At 39.5% G+C, this 15,878-nt stretch overlaps 1 protein-coding gene across 7 annotated transcripts in view; it reads left to right on the top strand.

Annotated features, from left to right (window-relative positions):
• KDM2A (lysine demethylase 2A) overlaps window positions 1–15,878 on the top strand; it is a 113,751-nt gene that overhangs the window by 54,429 nt on the left and 43,444 nt on the right. For all 7 annotated transcript variants that reach the window (XM_060607370.3, XM_060607369.2, XM_060607372.3 and 4 more), the window contains 4 exons: window positions 9,286–9,424; window positions 10,698–10,776; window positions 11,228–11,274; window positions 15,695–15,873. In XM_060607370.3, coding sequence (XP_060463353.1) covers window positions 9,286–9,424; window positions 10,698–10,776; window positions 11,228–11,274; window positions 15,695–15,873 — 444 coding nt within the window. The remainder of the gene's footprint in view (window positions 1–9,285; window positions 9,425–10,697; window positions 10,777–11,227; window positions 11,275–15,694; window positions 15,874–15,878) is intronic.

Genomic DNA, 15,878 nt, shown 5'->3' with positions numbered 1-15,878 from the left:
ATTTGTTGAAAATATATTTAATCTGCTAGTTGCTACCATATTGGACAGCACAGATGTAGATGATCATACCATTTTTGTCCTCTACCCTGTTAAAGTGGTGAATTATATCTGTAGATGGGAGTGGAAATTCTTAGAACTAACAAACTGTTTTTGCGTTCCTGGAACATCATGGTAGTTCATTAAATACTTAACTTTTTTTTAGTCACTTGTCTATGCTCCCTTTCATATAAAATCAACCTAAATGGCTATGGCAATTATTTAGAAAACAAATTGTGCTTAATCAGAAACGGTATTAAGCAGTGTGTCTTGAATGGGTCTACATCAAACCTTATTCTCATATTATCAAACTACAGTGCTTTATTTAAACATATACATGTATTACCCCTTTCTTAACCTTTTTTTCTCTTACAGATTGCCAGTCATTTTTTATTGAAATACAACTTCTGTGCTATACAAGTCACCCTTTTAAAGTGTACAATTCAGTGGTTTTTAATATATTCACAAAGTTGTGCAGACATTACCACTATCTAATTCCAGAACATTTTCATTACCTCAAAAAAACCCAAAAGTCATTAGCAGTTAGTCCCCATCTCTTTTCCCTCCAGCCCCTGGCAGTCACTAATCTACTCTGTCTCTATAGATTTACTTATTCTGGACCTTTCATATGAATGTTATCATGTAATATGTAGTCTTTTGTGACCGGCTTTTTTCACTGAGCATTGTTTTTAAAGCTTGTTATGTGTTGTAGCGTGTATCAGTATTTCACTCCCTTTTATTGCTAAACAATATTCCATTGTGTGAATATACTATATTTATCCGTTCTCCAGTTGATGGACCTTTGAATTGTTTCTGCCTTTTGGCTATAATGAATAATGTTGTTATGAATGTTTGTGGGCATATGTTTTCATTCTCATGGGTAGGTACCTGGGAATGGAATTGCTGGGTCATATGGTAACTCTGTTTAACCATTTGAAGAACTGCCAGACTTTTTCCAAGAGGGTCGTGCTAGTCTGCATTTCCGCCAACTGTGTATGAGGGTTTTACTTTATTCACATTCTCACCAGCGCTTTAGTTATCCAACTCGTAGGTACAAGGTAGTATCTCATTGTAGTTTTGATTTACATTGTCTTAATGACTATTAATGAACTCATGACTAATGATACTTCATGTGCTTACTGGCCAGTTATATATATTTGAGAGATAATTATTCAGACCCTTTTCCTGTTTTTTAATTTTTGTCTTTTTATTATTAAGTTGTAAGAGTTCTTTATATATTCTAGATATCCATCTAGATACAGATATGTATTCTGGATACTTATGAGATACATGATTTGCAAATATATTCTCCTATTCTGTAGTTTGATTTTATTTTTCTTGATAGTGTTTTTTGAAGCACAAAAAGTATTAATTTTGAGGAAGTTCAGTTTTGTTGTTCAGTTATTTTGATGTTATATCCAAGAAGCTATTGCCTAATCCAAATTCATGAATATTTACACATTTTCTGAAGACTTACAGTTTTAGCCATTACATTTTAAGTCTTTGATCCATTTTTTTTTAAGTTCTTTAACTTCCCCTTCCTTCCTTTTTCTTTTTTTCTTTTTTCTTTTCTTTTTCTTTTTCTTTCTCTTTCTTTCTCTTTCTTTCTCTCCTTCCTTCATTCCTTTCCTTCCTTTTCTTCCTTCCTTCCTTCTTCCCTTCCCTTCCATTTCTTTCCCTTCCTTCCTTCTTCCCTTCCGTTGCCTTCCCTTCCATTCCCTTCCTTCTTCCCTTCCCTTCCTTCTTCCCTTCCCTTCCTTTCCTTCTTCCCTTCCTTCCTTCTTCCCTTCCCTTCCTTCTTCCCTTCCCTTCCTTATTCTCTTCCTTTCCTTCTTCCCTTCTCTTCCTTTTCTTTCCTCCCTTCCTTCCTTCCTCCCTTCCTTCTTCCCTCCCCCTCCCCCTACCCTTCCCCTTCCATAGGCTTCATGCCCAGCATGGAGCCCAGTGCAGGGCTTGAGCTCACCACTGTGAGATCAAGACCTGAGCCAAGAGAGTGAGACATTTAATTCGCTGAACCACCCAGGTACCCCCTTGTATGTCTTTTTCGTGCCTAATCGCCTTGGCTAGAACCTCTAATGCAGTGTTGAATAGAAGTGGAGAGCAGACATCCATGTCTCGTTGCTGATCTTAGGGAGAAAGTTCTCAGTCTTTTACCGTTAAGTGTGATAGCTGTGGGGTTTTGGTAGATGCCCTTTATTAGCTGAAGGAAGTTACCTTCTGTTCCTAATTTGCTGAATGTCTTTTATCATGAAAGGGTGCTGAATTTTGTCAAAGAGGATCACATCATTTTTTTCCTTCTTTCTATTACATTACTTTTGTAATAAAAATATTAAAGAAGTTAGGTATTGAAAGAAAGATGGTATGGGGAACATGAAAACCTTTCACTAAAAGTTAACAAATACGAACTGTTGTCTTCCACTGTTTCTTTTTTATGCACACTTTTTAATTTAATGTTTATTTAAAAAAAATTTTTTTATGTTTATTTCTGAGACAGAGACAGAGCATGAGTGGGGGAGGGGCAGAGAGAGAGGGAGACACAGAATCCGAAGCAGACTCAGGCTCTGAGCTGTCGGCACAGAGCCCGACGCGAGGCTCAAACTCACAAACCATGAGATCATGACCTGAGCCGAAGTCGGTCGCTCAACCGACTGAGCCACCCAGGCACCCCTTTAATGTTTATTTTTGAAGGAGAGAGAGAGACAGAGAGACAGAGCATGAGCGGGGAAGGGGCAGAGAGAGAGGGAGGCACAATACAGAATCCAGAGTAGGCTCCAGGCTCTGAGCTGTCAGCACAGAGCCTGTCTAGGGGCTCGAATTCGCATAATTTCATGTGCTGATTTTTTTTTTTTTTTTTTTTTTTTTTGAGAGAAAGACAGAATCTTAGGCTCCACACTCAGTGGGGAGCCCACTGCAGGGCTTGATCCCATGACTGAAATCATGACCTGAGCCGAAATCAAGAATTGGATGTTTAACTGACTGAGGCACCTGGGCACCCCACATGTACTGATTTTTAAACTTAGCATTTTATAAGCACTTTTCAGTGTTATTTGTTGTAATAAATGTGTTAATGGTCACATATTCACTAGAGTATATGTTAGCCTTGGATGGCTTAGCTGTTTTCCTATAGGACAAGTCTAGTTTTATCTGACCTTTAAAAATGATTTCTCTTTCTCACCTCGTTCCACTCCCCAAATATCTAAGAGAGGCAGATGGTTGCTGGCATTAGGGAATTCTCTGCTGTTTTACTTTTTTTTAATTTTTACTCTCTGTAAAAATTCTCTGCTGTTTTACTCTCTGCTGTCTTACTCTGCTCTGTTGTTTTACTTTTTTTTATTTATTAAAAAATTTTTTTTTTCTTAACGTTTATTTATTATTGAGAGACAGAGAGAGATAGAGCACGAGCATGGGAGGGGCAGAGAGAGGAGGAGACGCAGAATCTGAAGCAGGCTCCAGGCTCTGAGCTGTCAGCACAGAGCCCGATGCAGGGCTCAAACTCACAAACCACGAGATCATGACCTGAGCCGAAGTCAGATGCTCAACCGACTGAGCCACCCAGGCACCCTGCTGTTTTACTTTTTAAGTGTGTTGCCTAAAGACATCTTAAGACAGTGCCCTTTCCATCATTCTTTTTTTTACTACATGTTTAGAAAAAAGAATGCTGAAAGTTTCTATATAATGATTGATACCTGTTTGCATCTAGTCTTGCCTCATTATCTTTTTTTCACCTAATCATCTAGGGAAATGATTGTGTAATATTTATATCCATTGAGCTTGACTTACCTGTCGGTAATTGAGTTAATCTAAATATTCCATTTATGTAGCCATTTATATCATTTAATGTAGTTAGTTACAACTTGACTGAGAGTGGTGAGTGTTAGGGCGTCTAGGTGGCTCAGTTGGTTGAGCATCTGACTTCAATTCAGGTCATGGTCTCACAGTTCCTGAATCGAGCCCCATGTCAGGCTCTGCACTGTTAGCTTCGGAGCCTCTGTCTCCCTCCCTCTCTCTGCCCCTCCTCTGCTCGTGAGATCACGTGTGTGCTCTCTGTCTCAAAAATAAAGAGTGGTGAATGTTTTTAAGGCAGTTTTAAAATTCTTTTTATTATTTGAATCCTGGAAAACATGAGTTTGCTATATAGTTTGGTCATCTAAATAGAATAAACAGTGATTGGTTATTCATGACTACAGCTCACTATTGACCCTGGAAAGTACAAATTGCTTTTGAGTGAAAATGTGGTTGGAATAGATTTCAGTGTTCAGTTTGTACCTGCTATTTATTGTGACACCGAGTTCAGTGAGGGCTGGCATCTATGGGAGGCCAGTAACTTCCTCTGGGTTGCCTAAATTGCCTTCATGAAAAGCACCTAGAATAAAAAAAGCACAGCATGCTGGTAAACCATTTTGAATTATTTGGTAATGTTGGTGGGCTGGAGGGGATTGGTGGTTGCTTTCCTTAGCATTAAAGTGGCCTTGCCTTTTGGGTTTCACCTGTAGCAAATTGTGTTATTGCCTACTGATTTCCAGGCTTATTACAAGGACTGACTGTGTTTTTATAGCACTAAGAAATTTGCTATAGATGTTTACTTTCACCAGGATTTACATTAAGACAAGGAATAGACAGAAAAACAACAAACACCATTCTTGGCAGTATTAAAACTGATACAAATAATTTTTGCATTATTGCTGACTTCCCATTTAAAACACTCAAAAAGAAAACAAGAATCCAAATTCATTTTTCTCTTGTCTTTTACGTGGCTTGGCTAGAGCAGATTTCCCTATATCCTTATATTCTCTATATTGAAAGTGTAAATGAAAGGAGTCTTCTTGAATATTGGAAGGAAGAAGCATATAAAAATAAAGGAAGGATGGGGGAACTTCTGGCTACCATGTTAGAAATTTTGGGATAATCAGGGTGATTATGTCCTCCTTACTGGAGAAGAATCAGTAATGGTAGACCCAGGAAAGGCTGAAATTTGAAAGTATGACTGGGATTTTTTTTTTTACAAGTATATTAGAACTTACAGTGCAAATTAGTGCTTTCTAAATTTTGCAGGGGAGAAGGGGAAACTACATTAATTCTGATTGTATTGTCTTTGTTCTGTGATACTTGGAATTCATATTTTGGACTTCTCTTCAAAGACACATAAATGAAGTACAGTAAGGAGGGGAGCTGAGGAGGGGCACCTGGGTGGCTCAGTCAGTTAAGCATCCGACTTTGGCTCAGGTCATGATCTCACAGCTTGAGCCCCGCCCCCGCATGAGGCTTTCTGCTGACAGCCTGGAGCCTGCTTCAGGTTCTGTGTCTCCCTCTCTCTCTGTGCCCCTCCCCTGCTTGCACTCACACTCTCTCAAAAATAAATAAACATTTAAAAAATTTAAAAAAAAAAAGAGGGGAGGGGAACTGAAGATATCTTATATGGAAGTAAACTCATGCAGTTCCTGTGCCCAAGAAGCTACTGTTGATAGCCAGTATTGATGACACTTGGCTAGGGGCTGTGCTACCATCATGGGCAACTTCGCCAAGGCCACTTTTTTTTTTTTTTTTTTTTTTTTTTTTTTAATGTTTATTTTCGAGAGAGAGCATGTGTGAGCGGGAAAGGGGCAGAGAGAGGGGGACAGAGGATCCGAAGCAGGCTCTGGGCTGACAGCAGCAAGCCCGATGTAGGGCGCCAACTCAGGAACCACAAGATCATGACCTGAGCTGAAGTTGGATGCTTAACCAACTGAGCCACCCAGGCACCCAGCCAAGGCCACTTTTGATGCCATTTCCAAGATAAGACCTACAGCTGTCTCAACCCTGACTTCTGGAAAGAGACTGTGTTCACCAAGTCTCCCTATCAGGAATTCACTGACATGTTGTAAAAGAGACCCACACCAGTCTCCGTGCAGAAGACCCAGGCTTCAGCTGTGGCCACCACATAGTTTCATAGAAGAAAAATAAAGTTGATGAGTTTGAGCCCAGCGTCAGGCTCTCTGCTGTCAGAGCAGAGCCCGCTTCTGATCTGTCTGGCTCTCTCTCTCTGCCTCTCCCCTGCTTGCATTCTCTCAAAAATAAAAAACGTTAAAACAAAAAATTTAAGGGGCACCTGGGTAGCTCAGTCAATTAAGCATCCAGCTTCGGCTCAGGTCATGATCTCACAGTTCATGTGGGTTCGAGCCCCGCGTCAGGCTCTGTGCTGTCAACTCAGTGCCTGGAGCCTGCTTCGGATTCTGTGTCTCCCTCTCTCTCTGTCCCTCCCCTGCTCAAGCTCTGTCTCTCTCTCTCTCAAAAGTAAATAATACACATTTAAAAAAAATTTTTTTTATTAATTTAAAAAGGTGGGGGAGCACCTGGGTGGTTTGGTCAGTCAGTTAAGTATCTGACTCTTGATTTCTGCTCAGGTCTCAGGGTTTGTGGATTTGAACCCCAAGCCCCTGGCATTGGACTCTGCATTGACAGCAGGGAGCCTGCTTGGGATTTTCTCTCTGCCCCTCCCCTGCACTCCCGTGAGTGTGTGTTCTCCTTGCCCCCCGCTTCTTTCTCAAAATAAATAAACTTTAAAAGTTAAAAAAAAAAAAAAACAACAAAACTTGTGTCAGAAACTGTCAGTGAAGGGTCACCTGAGTGGCTCAGTCGGTTAAGTGTCTGACTTTTGGTTGTGGCTCAGGTCATGGTCTCACAGCTCGTGAATCGGGCTCTGTGCTGACAGTGTGGAGCCCACTTGGGATTCTCTCTCTCCCCACCCCACCCCACCCCCGCCCCTTCCCAGCTTGCTCTATCTGTCTCTCTCTCAAGAAATAAAAACAAAAAAAGAAATGTTGGTGAAAATAACCCCCTCTATCAAGCTACCTAAAAATATTTTGAGCAGTGATGGTATTGAAATAAGTGAAGCTTACCAAAATTAGGTCTTCTTTTGGCCTTTGAGCTGGGACTTATGGCAGCAAAGGTGGTAGGTAAAAGTATTACAAAGTTTTTGCCAAATATGGAAAAGATACCAGGTATCCCTCAGTATTTCTACCAAACATACTATTGGTATGCTGAATCTAGCTCTGCTCCAGTGTGTAACAGTCATTCTTACTTTCTTTAATTTTATTTCTTATGACTCGTTTCTGCCCCTTCACTGACCCCCATTCCCCAGGAGACCTTCCCCTGATATCTAACTTTAAATTCCAAGTTTGTTTGTTCTTAGTACGTCCTAGGGTAGGGCTACTTTATTAACCTTTGCCCCTACCACTTCCATACCAGTTGTCCCATGTGTATATATGCAAGAAATTTCAGCAAAATTGGACACTAGCTAAAGTAAATATACTAGAATGTGTTGCAGCATAAGCAAAGTTATCAGTTTTTTAAAAATATAGCTTATGTGGGGCGCCTGGGTGGCGCAGTCGGTTAAGCGTCCGACTTCAGCCAGGTCACGATCTCGCGGTCCGTGAGTTCGAGCCCCGCGTCAGGCTCTGGGCTGATGGCTCGGAGCCTGGAGCCTGTTTCCGATTCTGTGTCTCCCTCTCTCTCTGCCCCTCCCCCGTTCATGCTCTGTCTCTCTCTGTCCCAAAAATAAATAAAAAAAAAAAAATATATATATATATATATAGCTTATGAGCTATAATTCATATGCTGTAAAACTCACCAGTTTAAGTGTATATAATTCATTGGGTTTTTAGTATAGTCACAAGAGTTGTACAAATACCACCACTTGCTAATTCCAGAATATTTTCATGACTCTTGAAAGAAACCCATACCATTAATAGTCACTTCCTACTGCTCTCCCCAGCCCCTGGCAACTATTAATCTACTTTCTATCTGTATGGGTTTGCCTATTCTGGACATTTCATGTAAATAAAATTCCATAATCTGTGATGATGTGCTCTGTTGTGCTTGACTTCTTTCACTTAGCATAATATTTTCAGTATTCTTCCATGCTGTAGCTACATACCAGTATTTCATTCCTTTTTATGGCCAAATATTATTCCATTGTGTAAATATACCACATTTTTTAATCCATTCATCAATCCGTTGACATTTGGGTTAATGCTGCTATGAACACCTGTGTACAAGTTTTTGTGTGGACATAGGATTTTAATGCTTTTGGATATGTACCTAGGAGTAGAATTACTGGGTCATAAGATGACTCCATATTTAATTTTTTGAGGAACTGCTAAACTGTTTTCCATGGCTGCACCGTTTTACATTCCCGCCAGCCGTGTATGAGGGTTCTAGTTTCTCTAGATTCTCACCATCATTTGTTATTGTCCACCTTTTGATAATAGCCATCCTAGTGGGTGTGAAGTGGTATCTCATGGTGGTTTTGATTTTCATTTCCCCTAATGACTAATGATATTGAGTATCTTTTCCTGTGTTCTTTGGCCATTTATATGTTTTCTTTTTCTAATTTATTTAATTAATCCCTATACCCACCATGGGCCTTGAACTCGTGACACCGAGATCAAGAGTTGCATGCTCTTCCAGCTGAGTCACCCAGGCACCCTTGTATATTTTCTTTGGGGAGATATCCTTAAAGCTAAATATTGATGGTCTGCTATTTGGAATACTAAGTTGTTTAGATTAACTTCTTTTATCTGGTGTAAAGGAGTTTTTGTTTCATTAATTCAAATGTTTTAGCCTATTCTTGAAGATTGTTTTAGAAAACTAATGTAGATACAGCTTTCCCCTATGAAAACATCGTATTTTGTATCCTGACCTAAGATATCTATATACAGATTGTCTCCAGTCTTTATTGGACTGTGAACACAATTTGGTCATATTTCTTTTTTTTTTTTTTAATGTTTATTTATTCTTGAGAGGCAGAGACAGAGTGTGAGTGGGGGAGGGGCAGAGAGAGAAGGAGACACAGAATCTGAAGCAGGATCCAGGCTCTGAGCTGTCAGCACAGAGCCCGATGTGGGGCTTGAACTCACGAACCATGAGATCATGACCTGAGCCAAAGTCAGACACTTAACTGACTGAGCCACCCAGGCGCCCCGGTCATATTTCTATTGTAAATTTATATCTCTAGGTCCAAAGAGTTAGCAGAGGTAGAATTCACAAGTAGGGAACCAGTGGCCCATCAAAATTTTGTTATATTCTGTACATTCTGAGGACATTACCTGACCTTTAGTTGAGAGAAAGGTTTATAAGGCAAGGAAAATTGATGTTTGACATAACACCTGAAGTTGAAAGTACATAGAGTTGAAGCGTACATATGTTTGTGAGTACTTTTAGATAAGCATGAAAAAGTACATGATTTGATCCTTCTGTCCCTCTCTCCCCCAGCGTGGTACCATGCGACGACGCTATGAAGATGATGGCATTTCAGATGATGAAATTGAAGGGAAAAGAACTTTTGACTTGGAAGAGAAACTCCACACCAACAAATATAATGCAAATTTTGTTACTTTTATGGAAGGAAAAGGTCAGTATCATTTTGGTTCCAGGGACCTGCAGTCCCTTGGTGTAAGAAGTTGTAGACTCTGGGAACCATGGGCTCAGTATCTGTGCAGCTAAAATATTGCGTATTGATGCTATGATGCTGTTTATTTTATCTTATTACACAATGCTATTCTTACACATGTGCGTGCCCACACACACACACACACACACACACACACACACACACCCTCATTTCCCTAGTTCTCCCACCTTGGGAGTCATTCTCTGCGACACAAGAAGAAAAGTGTTTTATTAGGGCCAGGAACATTGCTGGAATTTTTCCCTGAAGCCCTCTTCCTTCTTCTCCTATCCCTTGTTTTAGGTTTAATTAAGAATAGTACAGTAAAAACTTTTTTTTTAACGTTTATTTATTTTTAAGAGAGAACACATGCAGGAGGGGCAGAGAGAAGGGGGAGAGAGAGAATCCCAAGCAGGCTCCGCCCTGTCAGTGCAGAGCCTGATGCAGGGTTCAATCCCAGGAACTGTGAGATCATGACCTGAGCTGAAGTCGGACACTCGACTGACTGAGCCACCTAGGCGCCCCAGTAAAAACTCTTCTATGCACGTACCTCTCCCCACAACCACAACAGAGTTGGGATTCCATGTGTACTATGCAGCTTTGCTCCTTGGCAAACTGACAAGGATGTCATGGTATATACTCTAGTGGACAGTAGTAAATTTTTGGGCTGTTAAGAGACAGGGTGATGATAATTTCTGCTTAGGATTTACGAGATGACTCATTAGTAGTACTACCCTCTGTTGGTTAAATTCTGAATTTACTGTGGAAATACAGACTTAGAAAACATCTTGAACCCTGCCTCTCAGTGTGAGTTTCCTATATCCTGAGGGATGCTTTTTTTTTTCCCCTAATATTTATTTATTTTTGAGAGGGAGAGAGACAGAGCACAAGCAGGGGAGAGGCAGAGAGACAGGGAGAGGCAGAGAGAGAGGGAGACACAGAATCCGAAGCAGGCTCCAGGCTCTGAGCTGTCAGCACAGAGCCCGATGTGGGGCTCGAACTCACAAACTGTGAGATCATGACCTGAGCTGGAGTCAGAGGCTGAACCAGCTGAGCCACCCAGGTGCTCCAACGAAGGATGCTTCTTTTGCATGTATTGTCTCACAGAGCAAAACTATTTACACAGAAACAGCAAACACCATCTCCACCTTAATACTTAAGATCTATTTTATGGTCTTTTTATCTTTTTCCGGCTATACCTCTTGCCTTTCTAACAGTTGTTTTCTTATGGTGACAGATTTTAATGTAGAGTATATTCAGCGGGGTGGCTTAAGAGACCCTCTGATTTTCAAGAATTCGGATGGACTTGGAATAAAGTAAGTGTTCTCGGCCTGATTGGATATAGTTGTGAAATGGCCATATTACACCAGGGCTATAGACAATGCAGTATTGATAACCCAAAGCAGTAGATAATTAAAAAGAATCCCCCATATAGTCTTAAAACCATGTATTTTTCTTCTTTTGTTACAAAAACAACTCATGGTTGTTAATAATTAAATGAAAAAATATAGGTGACCTAAAAAGAAAATAAATCTCTTAAAAATCTATTACCCTGGGATAATAATCACTTGTTAACATTTTGTTATATATTCTTTCTTATTATGTATATGTGAATATATAATCATATTTAAAATATGTCATTAAATCTAAATATGAATATGAATATTTATGTGTCTTAACTTGGGCGTTTTTAGTACGTTAATGAAGAACTCACACTGATTAGAGAAGGTGTGCTTCCATTTATACTTACAAGTGTTTGTTTCATAGGATGCCAGATCCAGACTTCACTGTGAATGATGTCAAAATGTGTGTGGGTAAGTAGTAATATGTGTGGCCGTTGCGCCTATGAGGCAAAGATTTAAGATTGGAATTGATTTCTAAATTTCTGACTGAGATTTAAGGCTTAGGAACGTTGAAGTACATATTTGATTGAAGTATATGCATCTTGATAAAAACTGCCATTTCATTGGCCACTGAGAATTTTCACAGAAAGAGTTACAAAAGTTGCTTCATTTAGTACACACCGGGCATAGAACTTTAAAACTTTTCCTTCTTCCCTACCTACCATTTTATCACTGTGTGCCCCTCCTTCTCTCCGTGAAAAGCCTGTTCCAGGGCATCTCACCCAGGAAAGTGACATTTTATATCTTTGAAACAAGAAGGAAGATTCATTCATATCTGTGATTCTCTTCCATTCTCCAAAAGCAGTAGAGAAATTTCCAGGAAATTTTCACCAGTGCTACATTTGGTAACTTGACCAAGGTTTAAAACTTTGTAAACTGAAGCATGTGACTCTTGATCTCAGGGTTGTAGATTCAAGCCCTACTTTCGGAGGAGAGATTACTTAAACAAATATATATATAATAAAAACATATGTATATTTATATATTTTTATTTTATTTATATATATATATATACATATACATATATATATATGTGTGTGTGTGTGTGTGTGTGTGTGTATATATATATATATATAATAGTAATAATAAACAAAAGCGTTGTAAGCCGAGAAAGAGATATGTTAACATTTCTTTCAGTGACTGGTTGAGTTTTTAGTCTGATTTGTATTCTATTCAAAATTTAGGGGAAAAAAACAAATTGGATCAACCTAATTAAAGAAGAAAGCTTCCTGGTGTCAGTAAAGGCTCAGGTCAAATTTCTGCAGACCATTTGGTTTTCAGGGTAGCCCTGAGACTCACCAGGATCCTTTGGAATTCAGAATGGTTGCAGTCCTATACACGTTAAAGCAGTAAAGTGGATTAAAACCTTTTGGACATGTTTCCAACAGGACATGAAGCAAAAAGAGTTTTTTCTGATGCTTTCCTCCCAACATTATAGCTTCTGTTAAGTTTTGTTCTCTATGTTAAAGTTCCAGTGCAATGTCTTGCTTTGGAAATTGACACTGCAGTACTATCTCCTAGCCACCGGAGGGCCCTTTTTAGACAGCTGGATAACTCTTCTGTTTATCCAAGAGGTGAAAGTCACAGATAGCCCAGGTGAAGGAAAGTTCTTGAATTCCCTGGTTTTTTCACTCCTTCACTATTTCTGTGTTAGAGTCCAGCTGTCTGCCTGTCACTGGGTATTTCCTAATACCTAGTGCAATCTGGAGTATAGTAGGCACTCAGTAAGTCTGTTGAGTAATTAAAATGCTTTCCCATTCTTCACAATGCAGAGCTCTCTCAGAGGACCTCAGAAAATCTTCTTGAGTACCTATAGGTCCATCACTGGACTTCTTTTCCTAACAGACCTCCAGGACAGTAATAAGTTTCTTGTTGTTGTTTATTTACATCCAAGTTAGCATATAGTGCAACAATGATTTCAGGAGTAGATTCCTTAATGACCTGTACCCATTTTAGCCCATCCCCCCTCCCACAAGCCCTCCAGCAACCCTCTGTTCTCTATATTTAAGAGTCTCATGTTTTGTCCCCCTCCCTGTTTTTATATTATTTTTGCTTCCCTTCCCTTATGTTCATCTGTTTTGTATCTTAAATTCCACATGAGTGAAGCCATATATTTGTCTTTCTCTGACTAATTTGCTTAGCATAATACACTCTGGTTCCATCCACGTTGCAGTCTTGCAAATGGCAAGATTTCATTCTTTTTGATTGCCAAGTAATACTCCATTGTACGTATATACAACATCTTCTTTATCCATTCATCCATCGATGGACATTTGGGCTCTTTCCATACTTTGGCTATTGTCAGTAGTGCTGCTGTAAACATTGGGGTGCATGTGCCCCTTCGAAACAGCACACCTGTATCCTTTGGATAGACACCTGGTAGTGTAATTGCTGGGTTGTAAGGTAGTTCTATTTTTGATGTTTTGAGGAACCTCCATACTGTGAGGAACCCCCATACTGTTTCCAGAGTGGCTGCACCAGTTTGCATTCCCCACAGCGCAAAAGCGTTCCTCTTTCTCTGCATCCTCGCCAACAGCTTTGATCTACATTTTTGAAGGAAAGCATTCACTTTTATTTTTTTATTTTTATTTTTTCAAATGTTTTTATTTTTGAGAGAGAAAGAGACAGAGAATGAGCTGGGGGGAGGCAGAGAGCAAGGGAGACACAGAATCCAAAGCAGGCTCCAGGCTCTGAGCTGTTAGCACAGAGCCCGATGTGGGGCTCCAACTCACAAACCATGAGATCTTGACCTGAGCCGAAGTCAGACACTCAACCAACTGAGCCACCCAGGCACCCCTGTTTTTTTAAACAATTGTGCTAAAATATAAGTAACATAAAATTTACCATTATAATAATTTTTAAAGTATATACTTCAGTGGCATTAAATTTATTCACAGTGTGCAACCGTCACCATCAGTTTCTAGTTCAGAACTTTTTCGTCACCTGTATCTTTAGATATATACCTAGGAGTGAAGTTGTTGGGTCACATGGTCATTCCGTGTTTAATTTATTGAGGAACCACCAAACTTTTTCACAACAGCTGCACCACTTTACATTATTCCCAGCAAAGTCTTGAGGGTTCCAGTTTTTCTGCATCCTTGCCAGCACTTGTTATTTTCCTTTTTTTTTTTTTTTAATTTACGGCTATCATAGTGGGTGTGAAATGGTATTACAAGGCAATTTTGATTTAGCATTAGCATTTTCTTCCAAAATATAAAGGGTAGGTTTGCTTTATTGCCTTATATTATGAGTTATATCTTATGTGTATTCTGCCATGTCTCCTTTATTATGGCCATATTCTAGTCCTCCTGACTATTATCTCATATCTCTGACTAGACTGTAAACGTCTTAGAGGCAGGGGACCAGGTCTTGATACTAGTTGTTATAGCCACGAAGTCCAGGTATATAGTAGATGTTTGCTAGTTTCTTACAAATTGGACAATATTCTTTTTTTTTAAATTTTTTTTAACGTTTATTTATTTTTGAGACAGAGACAGAGCATGAACGGGGGAGGGTCAGAGAGAGAGGGAGACACAGAATCTGAAGCAGGCCCCAGGCTCTGAGCTGTCAGCACAGAGCCCGACGCGGGGCTCAAACCCACAAACCGTGAGATCGTGACCTGAGCCGAAGTCAGTTGCTTAACTGACGGAGCCACCCAGGCGCCCCTGAACAATATTCTTAATATCAGCAGCTTTTTATTCTCTTTCCTTTTCTTGACCACTATTATTTTAACTTTTTTAGCTGTCTTGCCTCTCCATATTGTCTCTTATGCTGCTGCTTCTGCTTGGAATTCTCTGTTGAATCTTTCTTGTTGAAATTCTTTTTATTTTCCAAGGCCTAACTCAAAAGTCTCTTCTTCACCTTCTTTTCCTAAAAGGCTTCTCTGGTCAGTCCAATGTTACAAAAATAATAAAAATAATAATAATTTTCCTTTTATTTTTACTACTGTTTAATTGACACCTACTTTGTGTTAAATATTTTCCTTCACAGCGGCCTCCAAGGTAATATTATTCCCAAGTTAAAGAAGAAGATATTAAGGTTCAGAGAAGTTAAATAGCTTTCCCAACTATTATTAGAGCTGAAATTTAAACTTAGGTATCTTTGGCTTTAATTAGGCTATTGTTTTTCCTCCCTACTAATTTATGCATTCTCCTTTTTGTTGTAGTTGTTATAGTTGGTTGAGAATCTGATACAGATCTTTGTGTCCCTCATGGTGGCTTTATCAGTCAGTAAATATTTGTGAAATGAATGAAAAGGGACGTTTATATTAGAAATGCTTAACAGGTTTTGGAAATAACCCTTTTAAACAGAAGAATGGACAGCTTCAGAATGAATCTAGTACTCACTATATCACTGTATAGTGGATCAAAGTATAGGATAGATAAGATCCTTAAAACTGCATCAAAGCAGTGTAGCTCAGTGGGTAAGAGCATTAACTCTGGAGTTGGTGTAGAGTTCTGGGATTCTTGTCCTGCCTTGTCCTGCAAGTTACCTAACACCTATTTTTTCATCTATGAAATGGAGATTAGTACTTACCATTTAGAATTGTTAGGGTTGAGTAAGATACTGAATATAGGATTTGTTACCTGACCATATAGAAATATGCCATAGGGAATCGGTTTTTTATACTAACCTGTTGTTTTTCCCATTCTCTGTGGTTTGATTTCCTGTTGATTTATCCACCTTGAGTGACAGCTCTCTCCTTGCTTATTACTGAATACCCTGAATAAAGAAACGATAGTTTGTTTCCTTCTACTTGGATTTTATATTCTTAATATATTTGAGGATAATAGCCGCTCAGTAGAGATGATTGATACATCTTTCGTGGCAGGGAGTCGTCGCATGGTGGATGTCATGGACGTGAACACACAGAAAGGCATTGAAATGACCATGGCTCAGTGGACACGCTACTATGAGACCCCAGAGGAGGAGCGAGAAAAACTCTATAATGTCATCAGCCTAGAGTTCAGCCACACCAGGCTGGAGAATATGGTGCAGAGGCCCTCCACGGTTAG

The sequence above is a fragment of the Panthera onca genome, chromosome D1 (genome assembly GCF_046562875.1).
Source record: "Panthera onca isolate mPanOnc1 chromosome D1, mPanOnc1 haplotype 2, whole genome shotgun sequence".
Lineage (NCBI taxonomy): Eukaryota > Metazoa > Chordata > Mammalia > Carnivora > Felidae > Panthera > Panthera onca.
This window is presented reverse-complemented; position numbering and strand designations above follow the sequence as displayed.